The sequence below is a fragment of the Xyrauchen texanus genome, chromosome 35 (genome assembly GCF_025860055.1).
Source record: "Xyrauchen texanus isolate HMW12.3.18 chromosome 35, RBS_HiC_50CHRs, whole genome shotgun sequence".
Classification (NCBI taxonomy): domain Eukaryota; kingdom Metazoa; phylum Chordata; class Actinopteri; order Cypriniformes; family Catostomidae; genus Xyrauchen; species Xyrauchen texanus.
The window spans coordinates 6931015-6957648 of NC_068310.1; the positions used below are offsets into that span (position 1 = coordinate 6931015).

Here is a 26634-nt window from a genome sequence, read left to right on the forward strand (position 1 = left end):
ATCAGGTGCATGATCTCGGAAAGCCAGCTCGTCCTTGAGCTCAGGAGACAAGGCATAGTGAAAGGCGGCTCTCAGGGCTCGTTGATCCCATCCACTCTCTGTGGCAAGGGTGCGAAACTCAATGGCAAACTCTGCTACACTCTGGCTACCTTGAGAGAGGTGAAGCAGGCGACGATCCACATCTCCCTTACTGGCAGGATGAAGGAAAACTCTCCTCATCTCAGAAATTAAGTCTTGACAATTAGTGGTAAGTGAATCTTTGGTCCCGTAAGGCTGAGGCCCAGTGCAAAGCCTTGCCAGTGAGAAGGGTTATAATGTAGGCCACTCTACTACTCTCAGTGGGAAAGCTGCTTGGCTGAAGCTGGAAGGCCACAGCTTCACTGAGTGATGAAACCTCTACAACTCTCAGTGGTGCCATCGAATCGCTCAGGGGCTGGTAGTCTGGGCTCAGATGGTAAGGCAGGCATAGGTCTTGGTGAAGCATCAGGAGGAGGGACTCGGGAAGAAAAGGATTGGGACTGGCGACTCAGAAGGTGGAGGATCTGTGAAGGTGGAGGATCTGGTCATGCCTCCGAATGGTCGTGGCCTGGCTTGAGAGGGCTGACAGAATCTGTTCAAGGTTAGATGAAGGCTCTTCCGCTGGGTTCGCTCACAGGTGAAGGGAATGAGGGTTAATTAGTAGATGTTTGAACTGGGTTAGGGGTGTAAGTGCCATCTGCAGGAGAGGAGAGGAACATGGCACGGAAGGTCCAGGATGAGCGCCTTACACCTTCTTTTTTCAAATTGTATTATGTTATGATGCGTTAAGTCAAGTCAATTGGTTTTTATTTTCGTTTCAACCATATACAGTTAGTACAGTACACAGAGAAAGAGACAACGTTCCTCCAGGACCATGGTGCTACATAAAACAACATAGGACAAACGCAGAACCACATTATACTACACAACTAATTAAAATACCTATATAAAATACCTATATATACCTATATACCTATATAAAGTGCACGTGCAAACATGTCCAAAAAGTACGGGACAGTACAAGAAATTTATAACAATGAACAGGACAATAGGCACAGTGAGAGACAGTGCAGCGCCGACCAGTACACAGTAGTGCAAAAAGATGACAGTTTCTAAAAATCCAAATGTAAACATAACATACTATGAGATAGTGTTCTATGCACATAGATTTGCACACCTGAATTTGGGGATTTTATGCCATTGTTTTCTGCAGATCCTTACACGCTCTGTCAGGTTGGATAGGGACTGTCGATGGACAGCCATTTTCAGGTCTCTCCAGAGATGTTTGATTGGGTTCGAGTCTGGGCTCTGGCCATTAAAGGACATGCACATAGTTATCCCTAAGCCACTCCACTCAGTTTTCCCCAGCGCCACACCTTGCTGGTAAAATGCAGGAGCTGTCCATGGTACCAATGCAGCTATACAATGGCAGGATATAGTGATGCGCATGCGCCCTTGGTGCCAATGTTGTGGCACACAGCACTTCAGCCAGCACTGAAGTGGTCTCATGTGTAAGAGACCTAATGGGATGACGGCCGATGCCGCCGCCATAAATCCCAATGCTTTAACAGCCAATCGTCAAGGTAGTTGAAGATGTGTATGCCGCCCCGTCTCAGAGGGGCGATAACCGCATCGATGCACTTCGTAAATGTGCTAGGAGCCAGAGACAATCCGAAGAGCAGGACTTTGAATTGATACGCTGTTCCCTCGAACGCAAATCTCAAAAACATCCTGTGTTGTTGTACAATTTGGATATGGAAGTACGCATCCTTCAGATCTTTCAACACAAACCAATCGTGTGGGCGTACATGCGATAGAATCCGTTTCTGAGTAATCATTTTGAATGGGCACTTTATAAGTGCGCGATTTAAATGTCTCAGATCCAGGATTGGCCAAAGTCCGCCGTCTCTCTTTGGGACAAGAAAATAACGGCTGTAAAACCCTTTTTGTGCTTGAAAATTTGGCACAATCTCTATCGTGTTTTTCACGATTAGAAATGCTGTTCTCACTGCACTTTGCTTCCAGATCTCAACAGGCCCGGCTTCCTGAACGCGGTGTCCCCGCCTTCAGCCTCACGACTGTTCCCTGGCCGGCCGGTTCAGACGAGTTCAGAGGATGCCAACACCAGACCTCCTCAGTCTGGTATGCCCGCACACAGGCTCCCCTCGGGACAGATGCTTTGGCACACAGCTGGCCCGCAGGGCTGCGCAAATACGCATTTCCCCCAGTGAGCCTTCTTGCACAGGTGCTATGCAAGGTCAGGGAGGACGAAGAGCAAGTCATTCTGGTGGCCCCCTACTGGCCCACTCGGACTTGGTTCTCGGACCTCACGCTCCTCACGACAGCCCCTCCCTGGCGAATTCCCCTGAGGAAGGACCTCCTTTCTCAGGGACGGGGCACGCTCTGGCACCTGCACCCAGACCTCTGGAACCTCCACATCTGGCCCCAGGACGGGATGCGGAAGATCTAGCCGGCCTACCACCGACCGTCATAGATACTATCAACCAAGCCAGAGCCCCCTCTACCAGGCATCTTACGCCCTAAAGTGGAGTCGCAAACTGGTGTTCTTCCTGGGCTGAAGACCCAGAGAAGTGTGTGGTTAGGTAAGTGCTCGTGTTTCTACAGGAGAGGCTGGAGAGGAGGCTGTCCCCCTCCACCCTCAAGGTGTATGTCACCGCCATCGCGGCTCACCACGACACGATAGACGGCAAGTCTACTGGTAAGCACGACTTAATTATCAGTTTCCTAAAAGGTGCTCGGAGGCTAACTCCCTCCCGGCCTAACCTGTTTCCCTCCTGGGAACTCTCGATCGTCCTCACGGCCCTCTCTCTCAAGACTGGCCTGCTGATCGCACTCGCCTCCATCAAGAGGGTCGGGGACCTGCAAGCGTTCTCTGTTAGCGACACTTGCCTGGAGTTCGGTCCGGCAGACACATCCGTGATCTTAAGACCGCGACCGGGCTACGTGCCCAAGGTTCCTACCACGCCCTTCAGAGATTTGGTAGAGAACCTGCAAGCACTGCCCCGGGAGGAGGCAGACCCAGCCCTTTTGTTGCTGTGTCCGGTATGTGCTTTGTGTATCTATCTGGACCGCATGCAGAGCTCTAGACGCTCTGAGCAGCTCTTTGTCTGCTTCGGGGGACAGCAGAAAGGGAACGCTGTCTCCAAACAGAGGCTCGCCCACTGGGTTGTCAATGCCATTTCATTGGCTTATCACACCCAGGCCGTGCCCCACCCCTTGCGGGTCCAAGCTCACTCTACCAGGAGTGTTGCGTCCTCATGGGCACTGGCCAGGGGCACCTCCCTAGCAGACATCTGCAGAGCAGCAGGGTGGGCAACACCTAACACTTTTTCGAGATTTTACAATCTCCGAGTTGAGTCAGTATCGTCCCGTGTTCTCTCAGGTCCGAGCCCGTAGAACTCGGTAACACGCTGACGATCTGGCCGGGAGAATCGCTTGCGCCTGGCGCCCTTTCCCCACCTAAAATAGTGCACCTTTGTTCCCAGGAGATCCCATCCTTCGGGTCCCTAGTTTAATCCTCCATAGCCCTTTTGGGTCCACAGTTCAGTGGAGGAACTCACCGACCCAAGCCACTACGGGTACCCAATCTACCCTGTACTGGAATAGGTGCTCCACAGATAAGGCCTCCTGTTCGGACTCCCCCTGTGTGTAATTCTGCAGTACTGTCCCCTCACGAGCGGACCCCCGTGTCTCCCTTAGGCAGTTCCAGCTGCCTCGGTCGCCATGCTGTAAGCTTCCCCCCTCTACGAGGCTGGATCTACCACCGCACCAACTTTCCCACATACTCCTAAGCAGGCCATGTGATGTATCCACCACTCTTTGCCTCTCCTGCAGGGTAGGTGTGGCCTCCGCAGGGTCTTCTTTCCTTAATGCATGTAAGGAAAGACCCCCTTTCCTTAATGCATGTAAGGGCCCTGGCCTTAGTTGCTCTATGCGAGAAACATAGAGAGAAAAGAGGCCCAGCCAGGCTTGGCCCGTTCCCAGGTTGGCAAGCATCACCTTGTTCCCCCCTCCAGGGTAACCAGAATGATTCTGATGGCTTTAATGGGGCATTGGGGAAGGGTACGTGCAGTCTGATACAGCTGGTCGCCTTTGCACGTAAGAATACCTGCCCGCTCCTGTGTCAGCAGTTTACGTACATGGCTCAGCGCATGGCACGTTTAAAAGTGGACCCCTAGTGTCGCTTCTCTGACACAACATGGAGAGCGACAGAAGGGGAATGTCTAGGTTACATATGTAACCTCCGTTCCCCGATGGAGGGAACGAGACGTTGTGTCTTCCCTGCCACGTCGCTGAGCCGAGCCACTGTTGTGGCCGGACCATTTCTGGCTCCTCAGAAAAATCCTGAATGAACTCCCGTATTCGCCCCGCTTAAATACCTGTATGTCCGGGGGTGGGATATGCAAATCTGCCAACTTCTCATTGGCCTTTTTTCATAGATCAGAGGGATATATCGGCGCTCAAGAGAGACCCCTAGTGTCGTTTCTCTGACACAACGTCTCCTTCCCTCCTTCGGGGAACGGAGGTTACATACGTAACCTAGACGTTAATGTGTTCTACAGTTACTAAATTACAGGGTCAAGAAAAACAAAAAAGTATGATTATAGTCCCAAAAGTTGCAAAATGCCATCATATAGGATTTTTTTACCCTAAAAAAAGACAGAGTGAACCCAAATGCATCTCATTCTTCTCTTTCTTAGCAACAGATATAGCGCGATAGCTTTTCTTCTGTCAACAACTCGAACTAAATGTAAAACAAAGAATCACAATGATTATTGTTGATGATGATGATAATTTTCATACTGTTTCAATGTCTTAAACATTGTCAAAGTTAACGTTTGGATTTAAAATCAAAATTACTAACACATTTTTGATTTTGTGGCACACAGAAACTGTGGATCAGTAGCGCACTGCAAACGCAGCATATGTGAAAGCACTATAGCGCGTGATGCTCCTGTACCGTATACGCACCGCATACGCACTGCACACGGAGTATGTGTGAAACGGGCGTTAGTTCGCATTTGCGCTCCTTCAAGTTTTTTGAACGCAAGAACGTGTTGTTCTGCCTACTGAAGTTTTTTCTTTACTGTATAAACTGCGCATTGCTCATACAGCTGAAATTTCACTTACTGCCCTCTGGAGTAAACAGGTGGTACTACAAGCTTGCATTTCTTCCATATTACGGTCTGGGGGGGCATTGCGATTAAATGCGTTTTTTTTTTTATGCATTATTTTTTGTAAAATTAATCACACTGAATTAACACGTTAAATCTACAGCCCTAATATACATATATATATATATATATATATATATATATATATATATATATAAAATCCAAGTGCATAACCAGTGATAACATATAAAATTAGGTTTTCAACAAGCAATCAGGCTACACAGTAGGTGGCTGCATAGAAAACTGCAGCCATCTACTGGTTATTATTGTCATAACATGATTTTCAAGTCATGTTATTCATATTTTGTTCACCAGATGGCAGAAATCTGCCTCAAATATTTGTCACATTTTGATATTTTATTCATGTTTCAACTTATAGAAGTGTAGGTTTTTACTTTAGTAAAGTTTAATAACTGCACTTATTTGATTATGCAAATTAATGTTGAAATTGAGAAATGTACATGTATATAATATAAAAATAGCAAAAATCACAAAAGAAGAGCATAATTCTATTGTTATTACTATAGGGGCAAGGAAACTGTATCATCATCATCATCATCATCATCATCATCATCATCAAAAAAGGTTACACCTCAGCTCTTTCCAGTAAAAAATGTCTAGGGTTAATTTAAAATCTGACTTGACTCTGAATTTTAGGCCTTATGTATATCTAATAATCACACAGTAAAGATTATTCCAATAATTTCTAGTTCCCTTTCGTGGAACTCGAGCTGCGTATGATCGTTAAGGGACACTGTTCGGATGTCACATGGTCTGAAGCCCTAATACAATCATGCCTATTTATTGGCTGATGGCGTTTAAGCGACTCCCCCTATGGAGCTACATCATGGGCTACACAAAGGCGTGCGCTTTTGCGCCATCGATTCAGATTCTCTTTTCTTCAGTGCACAAATTGTCTAAGCCTCCTGAGACTACATTATACCCAAGAAAAAAATTTCTTAATAATTTAGTCTGACTGCGATGGACTGGCGACCTGTCCAGGGTGTCCCCCGCCTTTCGCCCAATGTTAGCTGGGATAGGCTCCAGCCCCCCGCGACCCTGTACACAGGATAAGCGGTTGACGATGGATGGATGGATGGATGGAATTTAGTCTGATCAGAACTTGACACGTATTAGCGTCAATTAGTTTGGCTGTAATGTTCAGATTTATCCCAAAACAAAATTAAAATGTCAACGCAGAAGCACCTGCAAAGTGCTACAACAATTATGCATTAGACTGACATTAGTGTGTGAAACTTTAGTGTTATGAATGGAATATCTTTAGACTCACATGAATAACCTGTACAGAATCAATTATTGACATCATCCACATGCAATATGAGTAAATAATGATGACCCTGGAGAAATTCCAGTGAGGCAGCAGTTTAGTGAAATGGATTTAATGAGGGTCTCTGTAGCTGCATCATTTCTGGGGCAGTTTCTTGACTTGAACGAGACCTTTGGTTGAAAATCAAATGTTTTAATGCATGCTTATGTCATGTCTAGATGAGTTTTTGTTAATGTTTTTTTTTTTCCATTTCTTTTATTTTGACATTTCTAGTTCCTGTTTCATGTCATGTTGTTCCCTTGTCATGTGATTTCATGTTTCCCTCCATGTTCATGTTCATGTGTCTTGTTTTCATTGGTTTATTGTTTCATTAGGTTGTTATCAGTTCTAGTTTGTCATTGGTTTTAGTTTATTGTCTATCTTGTTTAGAGTTCTGTTTGTTCATTGGCTTATGTTTCCCATGTACATGTATTTAAACCCTCATGTTTGCCATTGTCTCTTGTCAAGTATTGAATGGAATGTAGCTTTGTTGTTTTATTCAAGTCAAGTTTATGCCAGGTTTAAGTCGTCTAGTTTTTGTCAAGTCAAGTTAATTTTTATGTTCACATTTATAGATAGGGTTTTTTGATTGCACATCTGTAAATAAAAGTGTACTTGGGTTCTTCACTCCATTGTCTTCATCTGCTCCTAAGTCAGCAATGTTACAGAATACTTGAACCAAACTATGAACCCAGCTGTTCAGCTCATATGGCTAAGTCAGGGGAATCGTCCCCTGGACACTATGTGGAGGACTTTTGCGATCTGGCCTGCCAGGTGGATTTTAATGTGGTCGCCCTCAAGGACATTTTTCGGGTGGGTTTGAGTGAGCAAATCTCCACTGTGTTACCTGCCAGTCGCAGTTCCTTCACCCTGGCTCAGTATATTGACCTTGCCCTAGAGATCACTGGTTCCACATTCACTGTGGGGGAGGCGGATGTCAAGCCTGTGTCCCATGTCATGATCGACGAGCCAGCGTCCACGCCTGCCACGGCCAACGAGCCAGCACCCACGCCTGCCACGGCCAACGAGCTAGAAGCCTCGTCCGTCCCAGATACAGCGTTGCAAGCCTCGTCAGTCCCAGAGCCAGCGTTGCAAAATCCGGAGGAGGCCTCCTGGAGGAGGAGAAGAGCTTTCGTCTCCAAGTCTCTGCCCATGTTCACGACCACAGAGGTCGCTACAAGACTCTGTCCATGCCTATGATCATAGAGGTCATTTCCAAGGCTCTGTCCATGTACACGACCACAGAGGTTGTTTCCCAGTTATCCACGGCTCCGCCTTCCATGACTTTGCCCCACGTCATGGCAGCCAAGCCAGAGTCAGCTCCAGGCCATGTCACAGCCAAGCCAGATTCAGCTCCAGGCCACGTCACAGCCAAGCCAGAGTCAGCTCCGTGCCTTGTCACAGCCAAGCCTCCGTGGTGTCCTCCTCTTTGCAGGGACACCCCCCAGCTTGGACCATATATTTGGCCCCCAGCCGAACGATTTTGTTCCTTTAACAGGAGAGAATAATAGAGAGAGGCCCGGCTGGGCCAGCCAGTCCTTATACTTCTGAGCAGTTAGCCTTTCACCTAGGTGTACGGGACCGCTTCATACCTGCCAGTGTGTTGGGGTAGTTATGCGACGGCTTGCTGCGCTGGCTACGAGGCTCACAGAGGTCTGCCCGTCTCGCACCGCCAGTTTGCGAAACTCGGTTCAGCTCTTGTGGCATTTTCCATTGGGACCCCTAGTGTCAACTCATCGACACAACGTCGAGTGAGTGACAGACGGGGAACGTCTCGGTTACCGACGTAACCTCCGTTCCCTGATGGAGGGAACGAGACGTTGTGTCCCTCTGGCCACAACACTGAACCAACCGCTGAAAGCGCTGGGTCTTTGGCTTGGCTCCTCAGTGCGATACCTGATGTGTATTTTCAGCGTCACTCCTTTTATACCCATATGTCCGGGGGAGTGGCAAGGCAAATTCCACACGCCATTCTCATTGGCCTTTTCTCAAAATCAGAGATGTCTGGGCTCCGCAGGAGCGACCCCTAGTGTCAACTCATCGACACAACGTCTCGTTCCCTCCATCAGCTAACGGAGGTTACGTCAGTAACCGAGACGTTTTGCGATCCCACACAATAGTTTTGCATTCCCTCACAATAATTTTGTTCACTCACAATAAGTTTTGCAGAATAAGTTTTGCGTTCCCTCACAATAGTTTGCATTCCCTCACAATAATTTTGTTCCCTCACAATAGTTTGCGTTCCCTCACAATAGTTTGCATTCCCTCACAATAGTTTTGCATTCCCTCACAATAATTTTGTTCCCTCACAATAGTATTGCATTCCCTCACAATAGTTTTGTATTCCCTCAAAATGATTTTGTTCCCTCAAAATAGTTTTGCGTTCCCTCACACTAATTTTGTCCCCTCACAATAGTTTTGCATTCCCTCACAATTGTTTGCATTCCCTTGCAATAGTTTCCACTCACTCACATAGTTTTGCATCCCCTCATGACAGTTTTGCATTCCCTCACAATAGTTTGCATTCCCTCACAATAGTTTTGCATTCCCTCACAATAGTTTTGTTTCCTCACATTAAGTTTTGCATTCCCTCACAATAGTTTTGTTTCCTCACATTAAGTTTTGCATTCCCTCACAATAGTTTTGTTCCCTCAAAATAAGTTTTGCATGCCCTCACAATAATTTTGATCCCTCACAATAGTTTGCATTCCCTCACAATAATTTTGTTCCCTCACAATAGTTTTGTATTCCCTCAAAATGATTTTGTTCCCTCAAAATAGTTTTGCGTTCCCTCACACTAATTTTGTCCCCTCACAATAGTTTTGCATTCCCTCACAATTGTTTGCATTCCCTTGCAATAGTTTCCACTCACTCACATAGTTTTGCGTCCCCTCATGACAGTTTTGCATTCCCTCACAATAGTTTTGTGTTCCCTCACAATAGTTTTGTTTCCTCACATTAAGTTTTGCATTCCCTCACAATAGTTTTGTTCCCTCAAAATAAGTTTTGCATGCCCTCACAATAGTTTGCATTCCCTCACCATAGTTTTTTGTTCACACACATAAAGTTTTGTGGTCCCTCACAATAAGTTTTGCATTCCCTCACAATAGTTTCCACTCAATCACATAGTTTTGTGTTCCCTCACGACAGTTTTTCATTCCCTCAAAAAAAGTTTTGCATTCCCTCACAATAATTTTGTTCCCTCACAATAGTTTAGCGTTTCCTCATAATAATTGTTCCCTCACAATAGTTTAGCATTCCCTCAGAATAGTTTTGTTCCCTCACAATAGTTTTGTTCCCTCACAAAAGATTTGCATTCCCTCACAATAATTTTGTTCCCTCACAATAGTTTGCGTTCCCTCACCATAGTTTTTTGTTCCCACACAAAGTTTTGTGGTCCCTCACAATAGTTTCCACTCAATCACATAGTTTGCATTCCCTCACCATAGTTTTTTGTTCCCACACATAAAGTTTTGTTTCCTCAAAAAAAGTTTTGCATTCCCTCACAATAGTTTTGCATTCCCTCACAATAATTTTTATCCCTCACAATAGTTTTGCATTCCCTAACAATAGTTTGCGTTCCCTAACAATAGTTTGCATTCCCTCACAATAATTTTGTTCCCTCACAATAAGTTTTGCTTTCCCTCACAATAGTTTTGCATTCCCTCATAATAATTGTGTTCCCTCAAAATAGTTTGCATTCCCTCACAATAGTTTTGCATTCCCTCACAATAATTTTGCGTTCCCTCACAATAAGTTTTACTTTCACTCACAAAAAGTTTTGCATTCACTCACCATAGTTTTGTGTTCCCTCACAATAGTTTTGCATTCCATCAGTATAGTTTGTGTTCCCTTACAAAAAGTTTTGCGTTCCCTCGAAATTATTTTGGGTTTCTTCGCATTCCTTACTTTTACTTAAGTAACCTTATTTTAATAATATTTGTGGTAAAAAAAACTGTAGTAATAATAGAATAAAACCAAAAGTAAGGTAATAAAAATTATAATCATTCAGCCAAAAAAAAAAAAAAAGATTAATTCCAATAAGGGATGGACAAAGTTAGCAAAGTAGTTGTGAGGGAATGCAAAACTTGAAGAAACTCAACATTTTTCAGTAAAAAAAATCCTCTTCAAGTGAAATGGCACTAAAGGTATTGCTCTCACAAAAATATATTTTCGATCTAAATATTATATGAAATGCTTTTGTGCCACCTGCTGTTTAGTTTTGGAATGCTGAATCTATAATGTTGAAATGTAAAAGATAACAACAAAGACCATAATATAATAAATGCCAAGAAAGTATTTACTTTGATCTTTAAATGCAACTCATTCAAAACAATACTGAATTAAATATTTTATCATCATCTTATTTTTCTTTGTCAATAAGGCATGTTGAGAAAAGTTCAGATAAAGTACAAATGCCTTTTTTTCTTTTTAAACACCAAATCCAGTATACATCAGATCCTTATGATTGTGAGTGATTAGTAATTTTCCATAAGTATTTTCAGAATTTTCATTAGATAAAAAAGTTAATAAAATTGCTAACAACATGGTGAAAGCCCTAATGCATGGGTGAAAACAAAATATCTTGCATAATTGCACTTGAAAAATTATAATTGCTCTCATTACAGTCCTCATGGCATCACAGAGCCAAAACGAGACAATTATTTTTGTACCAGCTACTTCATATTCAGCAGTTGATTGAAACAATTTTCAACAATTCAGAGCTGAAATACCGTATATCTCAATTTTCAGCTCTTCTGAAAACATGAACACATTTTCTGCTACACCGCTTTTTATCTATATATTACACACATCTCTGCCTTTGTGGCTGGTGGATGAATTCAAGTACTGACTTAAATGGCTGAATTAAACACTTTAAGAACCACCCAACAGAGAAATGGAGATTGAAACTTAAACACACAAAGTCTTTAGCATTAAAAAGTAAACTCATCAAAATAATTAGAGATATAGCAGATTTCAATAGTGGAGTAAATTTGCAAAGACATAAATCAACAAAAATGTTAAAAATATTTTACAAGACTGCAATATCATAAACCAGACACAAAATCATCACATAAAATGGCATTTTAAAGTGCACGTTGACAATGAAAATCCATTCAATATTTAACTCTCCCTTTTTTTCTTAAATAATCACTACACAATTAAAATCACACCCTTTAGAGATTCTAAATTAATGCCATGGAAAGTTCAAGAAGCTCTCGATATAGCAAAGACCATAAGTTGAGAGCTTAAATTCCCATTGTGTTGTAGTGACCACAACAACCAATCAGCAATGATTAAATTAAGCAATGTGTCACATTTTAGCTGCGCTGTTCAACATGTTCAATATCTCAGTACAACTATCAGAATTCAGCCCACAAAGATCTCCGTTTTGAGGCAAACAGACCCCTAGTGCTGCTCTAAAGAATCCAACCGTCTGTTCAAAAATGTCTCTTTCCCCAGAGCAGTTTTCCACTCTAAGAGAAGTGAGGTTTCGACCAAACTATTCCTGAGGGCTGGTGGATGTTGGAGTTGGCACCACAGTCAATGTAGCGGTAAGCTTCCAGTGTGTTCTGTGCTGTCCGCACCATGTAGGAGGTTTTCACTGAGGTCCTGGTGTACAAGGGAGAGGTGGTTGTGTACATTTCATAAAAACCTTGATATGCGTTTTAAACTAGATTTTAAAAAAGATCTCACATTTTTATGACCTCGGACAATGTTGTTTGTCAATGACCCTTAACAAATTTTAACTTATGTTTTACTTAATTTCAATAACTGTTTCTAAGAACAACAGAAAGAAACAATAAAGGAAGTGAAAATATAATCATGAGAGGTGATCAACAGAGGAAACTTACTGCATGAAAACAACTATGTTGTGGACCTTGATGCTTGCCATAGAGCAGAAAGCACTGAAAAACAAACCACAAACGTCAAAAACTGATAAACCATGTACAGTGGCCACAAATATGTATTTGGAAACTTAAGATACACTTGAATGCCATTGCATTAGACAAAATATTTGGCATTTAATAGGACAAGCACACAATTAAAGCAAAACATCAAAAAATAAGTTTTGTTAGGTTTGTTCACAATTTTGACATTTTCAAATAGCTTAAAGAGATAGCTCAAATAAAAATAAAATTTCTCTCATCATTTATTCTCCCTCATGCTATCCCATATGTTTATTACTTTTTCTTCTAGAGAACACAAATTAAGATTTTTAGAAGAATATTTCATCTCTGTAGGTCCATACAATGCAAGTGAATGGATGCAAACATTTTGAAGCTCCAAAATCCACAAAAGAGAAACATAAAAGTTTAAACATAAAAAATTATTAATTCACATTCTTCATGCATATCACCCCCTACTGGGCACAGAGGAGAATTTATAATATACAATTATTGATCTGTTTCTCACCCACACCTATCATATCGTGTCTGAACACATGGATTTAACCACTGGAGTCAATGGATTACTTTTATGTTTCCTTTATGTGGGCTTTGGAGCTTAAAAATGTTGCCATCCATTCAATTGCATTGTATGGGCCTACACAGCTGAAATATTCTTTTAAAAATCTTAATTTGTGTTCTGCAGAAGAAAGAAGGTCATACACATTTGGGATGGCATGAGGGTGAGTAAATGATGTGGACAACTATCCCTTTAAGTGACCAGATACACACAGATTTGTGGAATAGCCAGACAAACAAGGCCAACTAATTTGTTATCATGATATCATTGTTTACAGTACAAGAATCATCGTATTTATCCAACGAGAGCAGAATGATACTCACTAAACATAAGAAAGGCTTCCACCGATTTCCATACTGATAGTGAAGTTGACCTGCATTTGAAAACCTGCATTTGTTAATGTGCAAAAACAGTGCAACCACATTCAAATAAATAAAATGGCTTTTTCATTTCTGCCACTTAATGACAACATGGTTGAATCATGAACTGCTCATACCCTTCTCTGACTGAGCGGCTGAATTTGGATGACACTGTCAAGCTGTTGAGATCCGATGACCGTCTTCATATAAAGCACCTGACAGCTCAGGCTGTCCAGCCACATCGTGAAGAAATTGGAGTTGGTGAAGTTCAGAGAGCTCTGTGAAATCATATAACAGACCATACTCAATGTCAGTGTTTCACATATTGTCTTGCAATACTAAGACCTTCATGTAGTTACAGTTCTTAAAAACAATTGAGGTTCATGTGAAATCAGTAATGTTAATAATCCATGTAATACGGGGGCCTGGGTAGCTCAGCCATTATTGAAGCTGACTACCACCACTGGAGTCGCTAGTTCGAATCCAGGGCGTGCTAAGTGGCTCCAGCCAGGTCTACTATACAACCAACCGATTGAATGCCACTGCATGTGTTACCAATTAATTATAAATAAACCATCGTTTTTTATATCAGCATTTTAATGCTTATAAACGCCATACCAATATTTGGTCAATTATTAGCTAATACATATTGGCAGCAGATACATCAGTGCTTCACTAGGTTTTGCCCATATGATGTATCCCATTCAACAACTCATCATCAATTAATCCTTTTCATTATCAATAATAACTCCAATTAGAACTCACTGACCGTGTTTACAGTAAATTCACACCATTCTTCAACCAATGTCCATTTTTTTGCTAAACCTTAAATCCAAAAAGAGGTTTACAAGCATAATGAAATAGACATAGTCTTATTGAAAGTGTTAAAACTGTTGCGGTGCTTTCAACCATCTGTATTTTGATTAAACTATGTTTCCACCTACAATCTCCTCGCTCCAAAAATGTGCGTGACATACTACATACCGTATATTACACCAGCCTGATATCTTGTAGGTCTCAAAATGAATTTAATATAGAAATTTGCTACAACCCCTGGCAAAAATTATGGAATTGCCACACTTGGAGGATGTTCACCCAGTTTTTTACTTAATAGCAAATAAACAAATCACTGACATGACAGGTAGAGTCACATGGGGTAACCTCCTCGTGGCCGTGATTAGTGGTTCTCGCTCTTAATGGGGCGCATGGTAAATTTTGCATGGATCGCAGAGAGTAGCATGAGCCGCCACATGCTGTGAGTCTCCACAGTGACTTGCACAATGAGCCACCTGATAAGATGCACATATTGACTGTCTCTGATGCTGAAGCAACTGAGACTTGTCCTCTACACCCAGATTGAGGTGAGTAATTGTGTCACCACGAGGACCTACTAGTGTTAATTTCGTCAGACGAGACGAGACTAAATATGTTCGTCAACTACCTTTTTTTCCATGACTAAGACGAGACGATGACGAGACTGCACCAATGTCCAAAAACGCTGACTAAGACTAAATTAACATGCATTATTGTTGACGAAAAAAGACGAGACTAAAATGTTTTGCATAAAATAAAAACGAAGATAAAATCTATCTTCATTTTCGTCAACAATCGTCTCCACTTTTTCATCATGAGATATATTCCGAATGAGTTTGCGCTGTTGCTCAAGTGACGGTTACAGGTCTCATACTCCTGTTGCTGCCAGCCTGTGGATGCAACACGAAACTACATGGAGCAAGAACACAACAACCAGTGGCGAACACGCGACGAGCGCCGATGACATGCTAGGTAGAAGGAAGAGGCTCGATATTTGGTCGCATTTTACTTACAATGACATTGACAAAAAGTCAGAGTGTGTCATTATAACTGACGGGAAGCACTGCAGACAAAAAATATCGGGGAAAAACACCACCAACCTTAAGCGACATCTAAAGGCTAACCACCCACACATTCAGGTAAGTTAACTTAAATGAACATCTCATAAGCTAATGCTGATTTTAGCCTTTTCAGCTTCCGAAGCCTTTGCAGAGCGGGTCTTTAGTTTAACTGGAGACCTTTCAAGTGGCCGCCGCAACAGAGCGAGAGTTACATTAGAAAGAAGTGCTTTTCTAAAGCTTAACAAAGTCTAGACGAGTGATAACTGCATACTGTTTTGGTTATTTGTTCTGTTTTCACTTTAAATAACCTTCAATTTAAAGACACACACATTTTTTCTAACACTCTACCTTGTAATGGATTTTGCTTACTGTTGCAAATCTTGCCTTTGAACTTGATTGTTTAATTGAGTCAGTGTTTAACCTAAAGCTGTAGTAACACGTAACAGAAATAATTATTGTTAGCCTTGTTAAATCTCATTTGTCTGTTATTTCTCAAGACCAATCTACAATTTAAATAGGTTGTATTTTAGTCCTACAGTACAGTTTTTCTGGGTACACTCTGAATAGAAAAATGAGACAAAAGGCAACCAAAAACAGCTTTAAAAACCTTTGTAATTTGTCAGTCTGAGTCTGTTGGGCCCCAGCTTTTGAATTGTGTTGGTTCAAAATAAAATAACCTAAAGAACAAGTTCATCATTTGTGAATGTGTCTCTTAAATCAGAAAACCAGACACTTTTAACAAAGTGAATTCAACAAAAATCATTCAACAAGTGTTTTTTGTCAGGTAATTATGACATTTAACCAATATTTGAGATGTGTTAAACACTATTTGACTGAAATGGTTATCTCAGAATTAATCTCAGAAATAATTTATTTTAAAAAAGACAAATGTTTTGACTTACACTTGACTAAGATATATTGAGTTTTCTTTTGACTAAAATGACGAGACTTTTAGTCGACTAAAACTTGACTAAGATACCTTAAATTCTCTTTTGACTAAAACTAGACTAAAATTACGAGACTTTTAGTCGACTAAAACTTGTCTAACAAAAAAAGATATGTGAATGACTAAATATGACTAAAACTAACAAGGACATTTGGCACAAGACTAAGACTAAGACTAAATTAAAAATAGGTGACAAAATTAACACTAGGACCTACTAAGATTTTGCAGGTGCGATTCACCAAAAAGGGCTAAATAGCTGATCGCTTTATCACACTTTAATATTGTTTAGTCTCCCATTCAGCTGATGAAAACAGGCTGCGTGATCATGAGGAAGGATTACATCAAGATGTAGATTGGAATGCAGGTGCGGAAAACTTTTTATAAATAAAATAGCCTTCTTCTATCCCACTGTTGCTTGCGTACTGAGTACCAGGGTGTCACAGCCATTGACCAGAAAAATAAAAAAAGGCACTTCATGTCAAAAAGGTTGCAAACCCCTGATATAACCCATTGTAAAACACTGTCACAGAGACATAAAAAGATTCACCGTCATGTTGATGAGCACTTTACTGTTGTTGCGGTCAAAGTGCACAGTCACAGAGCGAATGCCGTCATCAACAACCAGCACAGGTCGAGGAAACATGAAGAAGGCCACCAATGAGGATGCCAGCAGACACAGAATCACTGACAGCACCACATACAACTTCCTGCCAAGAGAAGAATTGCACAATCATCAATCTATTTCTGTTTGATCAAGCATTTTGCTTTGTGTGTCTATTGCTTTCTTACAGGCAAATAACAAAAAATAAATAATCTAGAGACTGTTGTGTGTGAAAATCACAGGAGATCAGCAGTTACAAAAATACTCAAACCTGTCACAAACAATCATCCATGCGATTATCTAAACAGCCAATCGTGTGGGAGCAGTGCAGTGCATAAAATCATGCAGATATGGGTCATTAGCTTCAGTTAATGTTCACATCATCCATCAGAATGGGAATAATTTTTGATCTCAGTGATTTGGACTGTAGCATGTTTGTTGGAGCCAGATGAGCTGGTTTGAGTATTTCTGTTACTGCTGATCTCCTGGGATTTTCACACACAATGGTCTCTAGAATTTACTCAGAATGGTGCCAAAAACAAAAAGCATCCAGACAGTGGCAGTTCTGTGGATGGAAATGTCTTCTTGATGAGTATGGCCAGACTGGTTCGAACTGACAAAGTCTACAGTAACTCAGATTACTGCTCTGTACATTTGTGGTGAGAAAAAAGTATCTCAGAAAGCTATTCTGTGATGCTGATTGCCGATGTTGTGGCAGCATGAGGGGGACCTACACAACATTAGGCAGGTGGTTTTAATGTTGTGGCTGATCGGTGTATATACTAATATATATATATATGTATATATATATAAATAAAATAAAAAAATATTCAGATAATTAAAGTGCATTACATTCTTGTAGCAGAAGAGTTAATCATTGATAAAAGTGGCTTTAGAACTCAATGTATTGTTTATTACCATATTATTGATCATAAGTCAATCATTGGCACACAGTTCACAGCAATCCATTTCACAAGTGAATTTGTCAATCAGTTCGAGATTTATTATGAGGGCTTGTTTAAGGAATCATCAATGAACAGCTGCATCAGACATGCTTGTGTAGCGTCTTGGATGCGTTGCATCATAAACATAACATTTTTAAGTTCAAGATTCAAGTTAAATATAGTTTAATTCTTAGAACACATATTAAGATCCCTTAGTTCGGATTTGCACTCCATCAAGTGTTTTGAAGGCAAGAACGTAATGCGTGTTTGTGTTGTTCTGCTGCTCAAGGTTGCTTTTCTTCACTGTATAAACTGCGCATTGCCACGCAGCTGAAGTTTCACTTACTGCCCTCTGGAGTAAACAGGTGGTACTACAAGCTCGCATTTCTCAGGATTCTTCCATATTACAGTCCCCCCCTAGAAATTGTGATTAATGGCATTAATTTTTTTAACACGTTATTTTTTTGTCAAATTAATCGCACTGAATTAACACGTTAAATCGACAGCCCTAATATATATATACAGATGTGGCCAAAGTTATTCATAAAAATTTCTAGGGGTGCCAATAATTGTGGCAAACAATAAATAGAAAAATATTTAATTATGAGATTTTTCCGCCCTTTCAATTAGTTTACTTCAATTAAAATATTTTGAATGAAAGATCAAAAGGATAAACAATAAAGACATATTTTTCACAGCCTTCTTTGCTCATTTTTACCAAGGGTGCAAACATTTTTGGCCACAACAGTATATATACTCCAATCAAAATGTACAAACATCTCAAAGATGATCCTGAGAATCGGGATGCACCTGAGCTAAATTTCAAATGTCATAGCAAAAAATTCTGTTTTTTGCTTTGACATTATGGGGTATGGGGTGTCGACTGATTTGAAAATAAAATTAATATAAAGCATTTTAGCATAAAGCTGCAACATAACAAAATGTGAAAAAACATGAAAGTGTCTGAATACTTATATATACACACTCACCTAAAGGATTATTAGGAACACCTGTTCAATTTCTCATTAATGCAATTATCTAATCAACCAATCACATAGCAGTTGCTTCAATGCATTTAGGGGTGTGGTCCTGCTCAAGACAATCTCCTGAACTCCAAACTGAATGTCAGAATGGGAAAGAAAGGTGATTTAAGCAATTTTGAGCGTGGCATGGTTGTTGGTGCCAGACGGGCCGGTCTGAGTATTTCACAATCTGCTCAGTTACTGGGATTTTCACGCACAACCATTTCTATGGTTTACAAAGAATGGTGTGAAAAGGGAAAAACATCCAGTATGCGGCAGTCCTGTGGGCTGAAAATGCCTTGTTGATGCTAGAGGTCAGAGGAGAATGGGCCGACTGATTCAAGCTGATAGAAGAGCAACTTTGACTGAAATAACCACTCGTTACAACTGAGGTATGCAGCAAAGCATTTGTGAAGCCACAACACGCACAACCTTGAGGCGGATGGGCTACAACAGCAGAAGACCCCACCGGTACCACTCATCTCCACTACAAATAGGAAAAAAGAGGCTACAATTTACAAGAGCTCACCAAAATTGGACAGTTGAAGACTGGAAAAATGTTGCCTGGTCTGATGAGTCTCGATTTCTGTCGAGACATTCAGATGGTAGAGTCAGAATTTGGCGTAAACAGAATGAGAACATGGATCCATCATGCCCTGTTACCACTGTGCAGGCTGGTGGTGGTGGTGTAATTGTGTGGGGGATGTTTTCTTGGCACACTTTAGGACCCTTAGTGCCAATTGGGCATCGTTTAAATGCCACGGCCTACCTGAGCATTGTTTCTGACCATGTCCATCCCTTTATGGCCACCATGTACCCATCCTCTGATGGCTACTTCCAGCAGGATAACGCACCATGTCACAAAGCTCGAATCATTTCAAATTGGTTTCTTGAACATGACAATGAGTTCACTGTACTAAAATGGCCCCCACAGTCACCAGATCTCAACCCAATAGAGCATCTTTGGGATGTGGTGGAACGGGAGCTTCATGCCCTGGATGTGCATCCCACAAATCTCCATCAACTGCAAGATGCTATCCTATCAATATGGGCCAACATTTCTAAAGAATGCTTTCAGCACCTTGTTGAATCAATGCCACGTAGAATTAAGGCAGTTCTGAATGCGAAAGGGGGTCAAACACAGTATTAGTATGGTGTTCCTAATAACCCTTTAGGTGAGTGTATATATTCAGATATATATATAATCTGCAGGCTTTATTTTTCAGATTTTATTACAGGTTACTGAACTGTATAACCCATCTGTGTACACTGTGTGAACACTTACGTTCTCCTGGGCTGTAACCTTTGATCACTGTAGGGGATCAGAGCAACCAACTCATTCACTTGTCCTGTAAGAAAAACCTTTATTCAATAAGAAAGGCAGATAACATGCAGAATCACTACAAAATGTGGTCATCTCAAGATCTCATGACTGCAATCAATGGCAAAGATTGTCTGGTTATTACTTTACACAATACATGGGCATGGTCGCTCTGTAGAAATCTTATATATATCAATTTAATTGTGAAGAATTTATACATTATGGTAGTATTTGTAATGCCTTTATTCTGATTTGACTTTAAAATTTGTCTGTATAAATGTCTTTGCACACCAAAGGCGATGCGATTATAAGAGGCGAATCGCCGAGGAATGCCCCTTACACATAGAAAGCGGCACGAATGTTCACAATTATCATATTCACGCAAAAGAAAACTGATTTCTCTACAAGCTGCAGCAGTGATGAAAAGTTCGTTGTTGAGTTGCTCAGGGAGAAATAAAACATTCGGGACACTTCACAAATGATTTCAGTTCATCTGCTGGATGAGTTGACTGGCGTATTATCATGTGCACACAGTCTGAGGCATGATAATAAACAATTGAGTGTAAAAACAATATTAACGATTAAAACATGTTATCAGTTGGAACAATGCTGATTACATGCCACTGCCAGGCATTCTCTAAATTCTTTTAGGTATTTTAAATACATTTGTTTAAAATCAATGCATAATGCAAACATATAATGACTGTTGTAACAAATGTTGTCAATTTGAACTATACTGATTGCATCTTTATGGATGTATATTAACTACATTTGCTCAAAACATGTTACTAATTAAACGTGATGCCATTTAAATGCTCAAAGTGTCTGTATAATGCAAGCAATTAAACACAGATTTCATCCAACAAAACCCATCTTCAGTCTAACCCATTAAAAGTTACTTTAATACTTGCCAATGACACATGTTAACAACTATTAACAGAAATAACAATTTTGAGGAGACATTACCATATTTTTGGTATACAGAGGCATTTTGATACAAAGACAAACAGTGCACTGCAAGTCAAAGCAATAGTATTAATATGATTAATATTTGCCAAAGACAAACACTTAAAATGTATGAAGTTGTTAATTAAAAAAGGTCGATACAAAGGCAAATATGTCATGATATGTTATATTAGAGATATTGGATAACTCTAATATAAAATAAAATGAAATACAATATAAAGACAATACACTAAGATCAGAGTATTTTAAGGGGACGCAAGGCACCCCAGTACAGAGCACATGCGATATGTAGTAGGTCTGGTCGCAAATTCCTCCACTGAACGCGCAGGCCAGAAGACTAGGAAGGAAGAATATCCAGGAAGCGAAAGCTTAGTGGCTAACCTGGGAGACACTGGATCAACTTGGTGAAGGGCGCTAGGTGCAAGCGGAACATCCGGTCGGCTGTTCCGTATTACCGAGTTCTACCGGCTCGTACCTGACAAAACACGAGACAAAGAGGTGCCGTTGCGAGGAATGTGAGTTCCGAGAACCAAGCCGTGTGGGCCAGTAAAGAGCCACTAAGATGACTTGTTCCTCGTCCTCCCTGATCTTGCACAGCACTGGTGCAAGAAGGTTCACTGGGGGAAATTAGTATTTGCGCAACACCTGGGGCCAGCTGTGTGTCAGCGTGTCTGTCCCGAGAGGGGCTTCGGGGAGTACCAGAACAGGCAGTGAGAATTGTCCTGGGAGGCAAAGAGATCTACCTGTGTCATGCTGAATCGGCCCCAAATCAGCTGGACCACCTGGGGTTGGAGCCTCCACTCTCTGCTGGGTGAAACCTGTCCCGACAGCGTGTCCGCTGCCGTGTTGCGGTTGCCCGGGATATGAGTGGCGAGCAGTGACCGGAGTCGCTGCTGACTCCAAAGGAGGAGATGGCGGGCAAGTTGTGACGTATGATGAGAGCGCACGCCGCCTTGGTGATTTATGTACGCTACCGTTGCGGTGCTGTCTGAACGGATCAAGAAGTGCTTGCCCCGGATCAGGGGAAGAAACCTCGCAGGGCAAGGAATACAGCCAACAAATCTTGGCAGTTGATGTGCCAACACAGCCGAGGAGCCAGCGGCTATGTGCCCGTTGCACGCGGCGCCCCAACCCAGTTGAGAGGCGTCTGTGGTGACCATGACACGTCTGGACACCTGCTGTAGGGGAACTACAGTCTGCAGAAACCAGAGGTCTGTTCAAGGGTTGAAATTCTAACGGCAAGAAGGGGCGAACAGTATGTGCCGAATCGCTATGCCCATCTCGGGACTCCAGTCTGAAGCCAGTGCTGAAGCGGTCTGAAGCCAGCCGTGCAGGCCTCAATCCTGTAGGAAGGAGGCGCGGCACAGGGGGCAGCTGAAGGGGCTTTCTCTCGTGAGGAAAGAGAGCTGCGACCGCAACGTTGTCATGGCCATGTTCTCGCACTGAGAATATGAAACATTCATAAAATGCTGCCTGCGTGTGATCGCAGCCCAGGCACGCGAGGCAGCTCTTATGACCGTCAGAAGCGGAGAGAAATCGACGGCATCCAGGAACTACACAGAGGTGGAAAGAAACCTTGAAAAAGACGCTTCCTGAAAAGGACGTTCAACACCTGCTGCGTATTGCTCTTTTGTGAGTGAAAATAAACTCTTTTAGAGAAATAAAACTCTTTTAGGAGGGAAAACACTCTTTTAGACAGAAGCACTGTCGAAGCGCCCAGGGGCGTGAACCGCCCAGGGGCGTGAACCGCACAGCGCCGCTGGAAATGCGCCGTAGATCCAACAGCAGTGCTCTGCCAACAGAGGTGAGTGGAACAGTAGTGAGACTGAGCTTGCTGCTGCACAACTGCTCGGCTCCGAAGATAAAATCTGACTAACAGAGACACGCCTAACAGAGACACGCCCGCTTCCCTTTATACCCGTATGTCCAGGGACAGGACATGCAAATTCTCTCTGCCAATTTCTCATTGGCCTTTGCTCAAGTTTAGAGGCTTCCAAGGAAGACCCCTTGTGTCACTTCATTCAACACAACGTACAAACAGCTTTCTGAGTTTTAGCAGCACCTGTTGCGCTGGTTTTTGTAACTGCAGCAGCTCCTGACACATGATCCAAAGCTCATATTTTATTGGTCAGGGCGTTTAATCAGCCAGCGAAGAAGAAAATATGGACACACTCACCGTTAAAAAGCTTCACTTTGTCTGTATTTGATTTGGGCAAATGTTCGCACCAGGTGAGTATGACTCGTTAGCAATCTATTGTTTCGACTAAAAATTTTAATTGTTGCGAGGAATTGAGTTTGGTGGGCAAAAGCTTTTACAGTCAAGACAAACTTTGATTTTGGCTTGACGAAGCCTTGTCTGAAAGTTCAAACTATTTTAAAAAGTATTAAGTTTGACAGATATACAGACATTACAGTAAGATAAACAGCTAGCTAGATAGTTAGTCAGACAGACTGTCAGACAAAAAGACAGTTGGACAGACAAATAGATAAAGAACAACTTAATGTAAATTAAAGGCCTTTTGTGGGTTTGTTTACATTTGAATTGCTGACAGATGGAGTTTAAATTAAGGAGCATTTCCATCACTGTACATCTATAGGACTTTTCTGATCTTTGATCGACCGCTGTATGAATATTGTAAGTCCAGTCAGTAGGAAAAGACACAACACACTACTCCAGAACAGTCTGAATGTCTGTGCAAAGTTTGTTGGATGTTGCTTAAAATCACTTAGAGGATTTAATGTTATAAATATTGGTCTCTTTGTATGGATTTTGAAAAAACCCTAAACAAAGTTTGTAGAATGACAGTTTGTAGGTGCCGTCAAGCCAGCATAACAATAATCTAATGAGAATCACAATTGAGAATAATTAGAATGACAAAACACCAATAGATACAGTAATGAGACTTTGGGGGAAATGTGTTTCTTAATTGTTATGAAAATAATGTCACAATGCAAACAATCTTAATGGTCTTCAAAAGTGACATTTTCCTAATGCAAAAGACTTTAGTGGCTGAAAAGTGACCCACATCTGTGTTAAGACTTCAGGTGATAGTTCAACCAAAGATGAAAATGTCCTCATTCACAGGTTGTTTTAAACCATATTACTTATTTTTTTTTGGACGGACACACACACACACACACACACACACACACACACACACACACATGTAGTGTTTCCATGTTTTATGGGGACTTTCCATAAACATAATGGTTTTTATACTGTACAAACTTTATATTCTATCCCCTAAACCTAACCCTCACAGAAAACTTTCTGCATTTTAAAATTTTCAAAAAACATAATTTAGTATGATTTATAAGCTGTTTTCCTCATGGGGACTGACAAAATGTCCCCACAAGGTCAAAAATTTCGGGTTTTACTATCCTTATGGGGACATTTGGTCCCCACAAAGTGATAAATACACGCTCACACACACACACACACACACACACACACACACACACACACACACACACACACAGAGATCTTATGGAGACTGTTAATCTAAATCACCAATCACTTTCATAATATTTTTCCCCATTCAAAAGTGAATGGTGACTGAGACTGAACATTCTGCATGAATTAAGATTGAAACTGAACAACATTTTTATTTTTGACATTCATACCTGATGGGATGCGTCCAGAGCCCTGGCAAGTAGGACAGGTGATACTGTCTCGACCAGTGAACTCCACATATGAGAACTGGGCGATGTCGTCCTGTCTGTCCAGCCCATCCAGAGAGTCATCGCCGCCCGTCTGAACGCTCTTCTGACCGGTCCTGCTTTGATCCGGGAGAGACAGTAGCGAGCGGCCGAGACGGCACACAGATGCACCCATGAGCTGTCCACACCAACTCCAGCCTGATAAAATGATTGTCCTTCAACACAAAAGACGATCAACAATCACTATAAAAAAAGAAATACTAATATTTTTCTGACCATTGTATAATACGTTTTTTTAGTTCCAATGAGTACGTATGAAAATACCATGGTGCATATCCATGGATTCGTATTTCGTATAATTTGTACCGGGGACATTCAATTGCCATGGTATTACTATCTGATACCATCACTGTGTACGGTCAGATAACTTTTTTTGTAAAGGAGAACATGATTTCGCATATGTCTGCATTTATTCAGCTGACAGAAGCAACTCTACTCGACAGAACAAACTACCGGCAAGCAGAAGGAATGTGTAGTTGAACGTTTTATAACTGTTGCATTTTGATTTGTGGGTAATCTGGAGTGAACATTCATGTCTAATGCATCGCTTACCTCGAAAGACACACAGATATCCGTCTAATCACTCTCTTTGTTGTTTCGGTTTAATTCAGCGGTCTGCCTGTGTCACGTGTATGTGTTGTTTCTGTCTGTTCTCTCTCTCACTCACACACTGCTCTGGATTGATCGATATGTTGACTCTCTACTGCCATCTACAACTGTGGAGGTAAACTGCAAGTAAAGGAAAACGAAGTCGGAATGGGATTATTTTGCAATAATGACAGGTTGACTGTGATTTATCCCACTTATTGCACGACTATTTACCAAATAAATAAACATTAAATATCGTTTTCATATTAAAAAGGATTACATATAGATTATCATAATCATATAATCTTTATATAAAATATGAATGCATAGAAAATAACTGCATTGTGTCACTACATTATATTTTGTAGGATTCATGGTAAAGTGATGGTAATAACATGGTATTTTTATTTAGACTCTAAAGTAAATTCTTGTCATTTTTATTTGTTTAGCTCTTTTCATAATGTGGCCTGAAGTCCATATTTAAGCAATTTACTAGTGTCCCCACAAATTCGGAAAAAATCGTGTTTTGTCCCGTATTTCCCATCTCCTAAAATTTCCCTATCACCTATGGGATTTTCTCAGTCACTTGAGTATTCTAATCAAAGGTAGCCAAAGATACAGCTTGTAAAACCAATAATATCATACTGTGTTATTTGAAGTACATGATTGGATTAAACGATCAAATCAAAATCCCCTATCAATAGACGTCCAGTTAGTGAACTGATTGAAGAGTCAATCTGAAAGAGCAAATAGATGAAATTGAAAAATGTCAAGGAAGCGTGCAAGTACATTTAATGAGGATCTTCAAAAAGTGTTTAAATTTCTAAAAAAGGAGTCATCGACAGCCTAGTAAAGTGAGGTGTGAGATTTGTGGAGCTTGATTTTTCATTGCCCATGGAGGCCAAACTAACATCGCGCAGCATGTTCACACAAAAAAGCATGTGCTTGCTGCTAAAAGTAAGTGTGCCACACCAAGTTTTAGTGATTTTATTTGTGAAGCCAAATTCTGAATCTGACAAGGTGCACACAAGTGAAGGACTTTTTGCTTATTATTCTGCTTATTATATTCATCTCCACTCAGTGTAACCATCATGAAGGCAACGCTTTTCGTACGTCTTAATTTTGGACTGAACTGCTCTGCATTTTACGATAAACTCTTGAAAGACAAGCACACACTGAGAAAAATTGCTGCTACAGTTACAGATGCTGATGCACTAGCAGGAATCTGGTCACACTAACTTGTCACAACACGTATAGTTTCAAAATAGCTTTACAGAAAGTCAAG

General features: G+C 41.3%; 1 protein-coding gene across 1 annotated transcript; it reads right to left on the reverse strand.

The window, feature by feature from the left end:
- Positions 1 to 10835: 10835 nt before the first annotated feature.
- Positions 10836 to 25414, reverse strand: LOC127628467 (transmembrane protein 106C-like). The gene is made up of 8 exons (XM_052105222.1): positions 25314 to 25414; positions 24666 to 24916; positions 20040 to 20103; positions 16735 to 16894; positions 13505 to 13645; positions 13332 to 13381; positions 12396 to 12449; positions 10836 to 12153 (listed from the first exon to the last, which is right to left on the reverse strand). The coding sequence occupies exons 2-8, from the start codon at positions 24874 to 24876 to the stop codon at positions 12018 to 12020; spliced, it is 816 nt and encodes a 271-aa protein (XP_051961182.1). The 5' UTR covers positions 24877 to 24916; positions 25314 to 25414; the 3' UTR covers positions 10836 to 12017.
- Positions 25415 to 26634: the final 1220 nt, after the last annotated feature.

Excerpts from the sequence above, each read along its gene's own strand:
- LOC127628467 (XM_052105222.1), bottom strand. The coding sequence starts at position 24,876 with ATGGGTGCATCTGTGTGCCGTCTCGGCCGCTCGCTACTGTCTCTCCCG. Across the intron at positions 13,382-13,504 it reads AGCCGCTCAGTCAGAGAAGG|GTCAACTTCACTATCAGTAT; the intron begins GTATGAGCAGTT and ends TTTCAAATGCAG. Across the intron at positions 12,154-12,395 it reads AACATAGTTGTTTTCATGCA|GACCTCAGTGAAAACCTCCT; the intron begins GTAAGTTTCCTC and ends CTTGTACACCAG.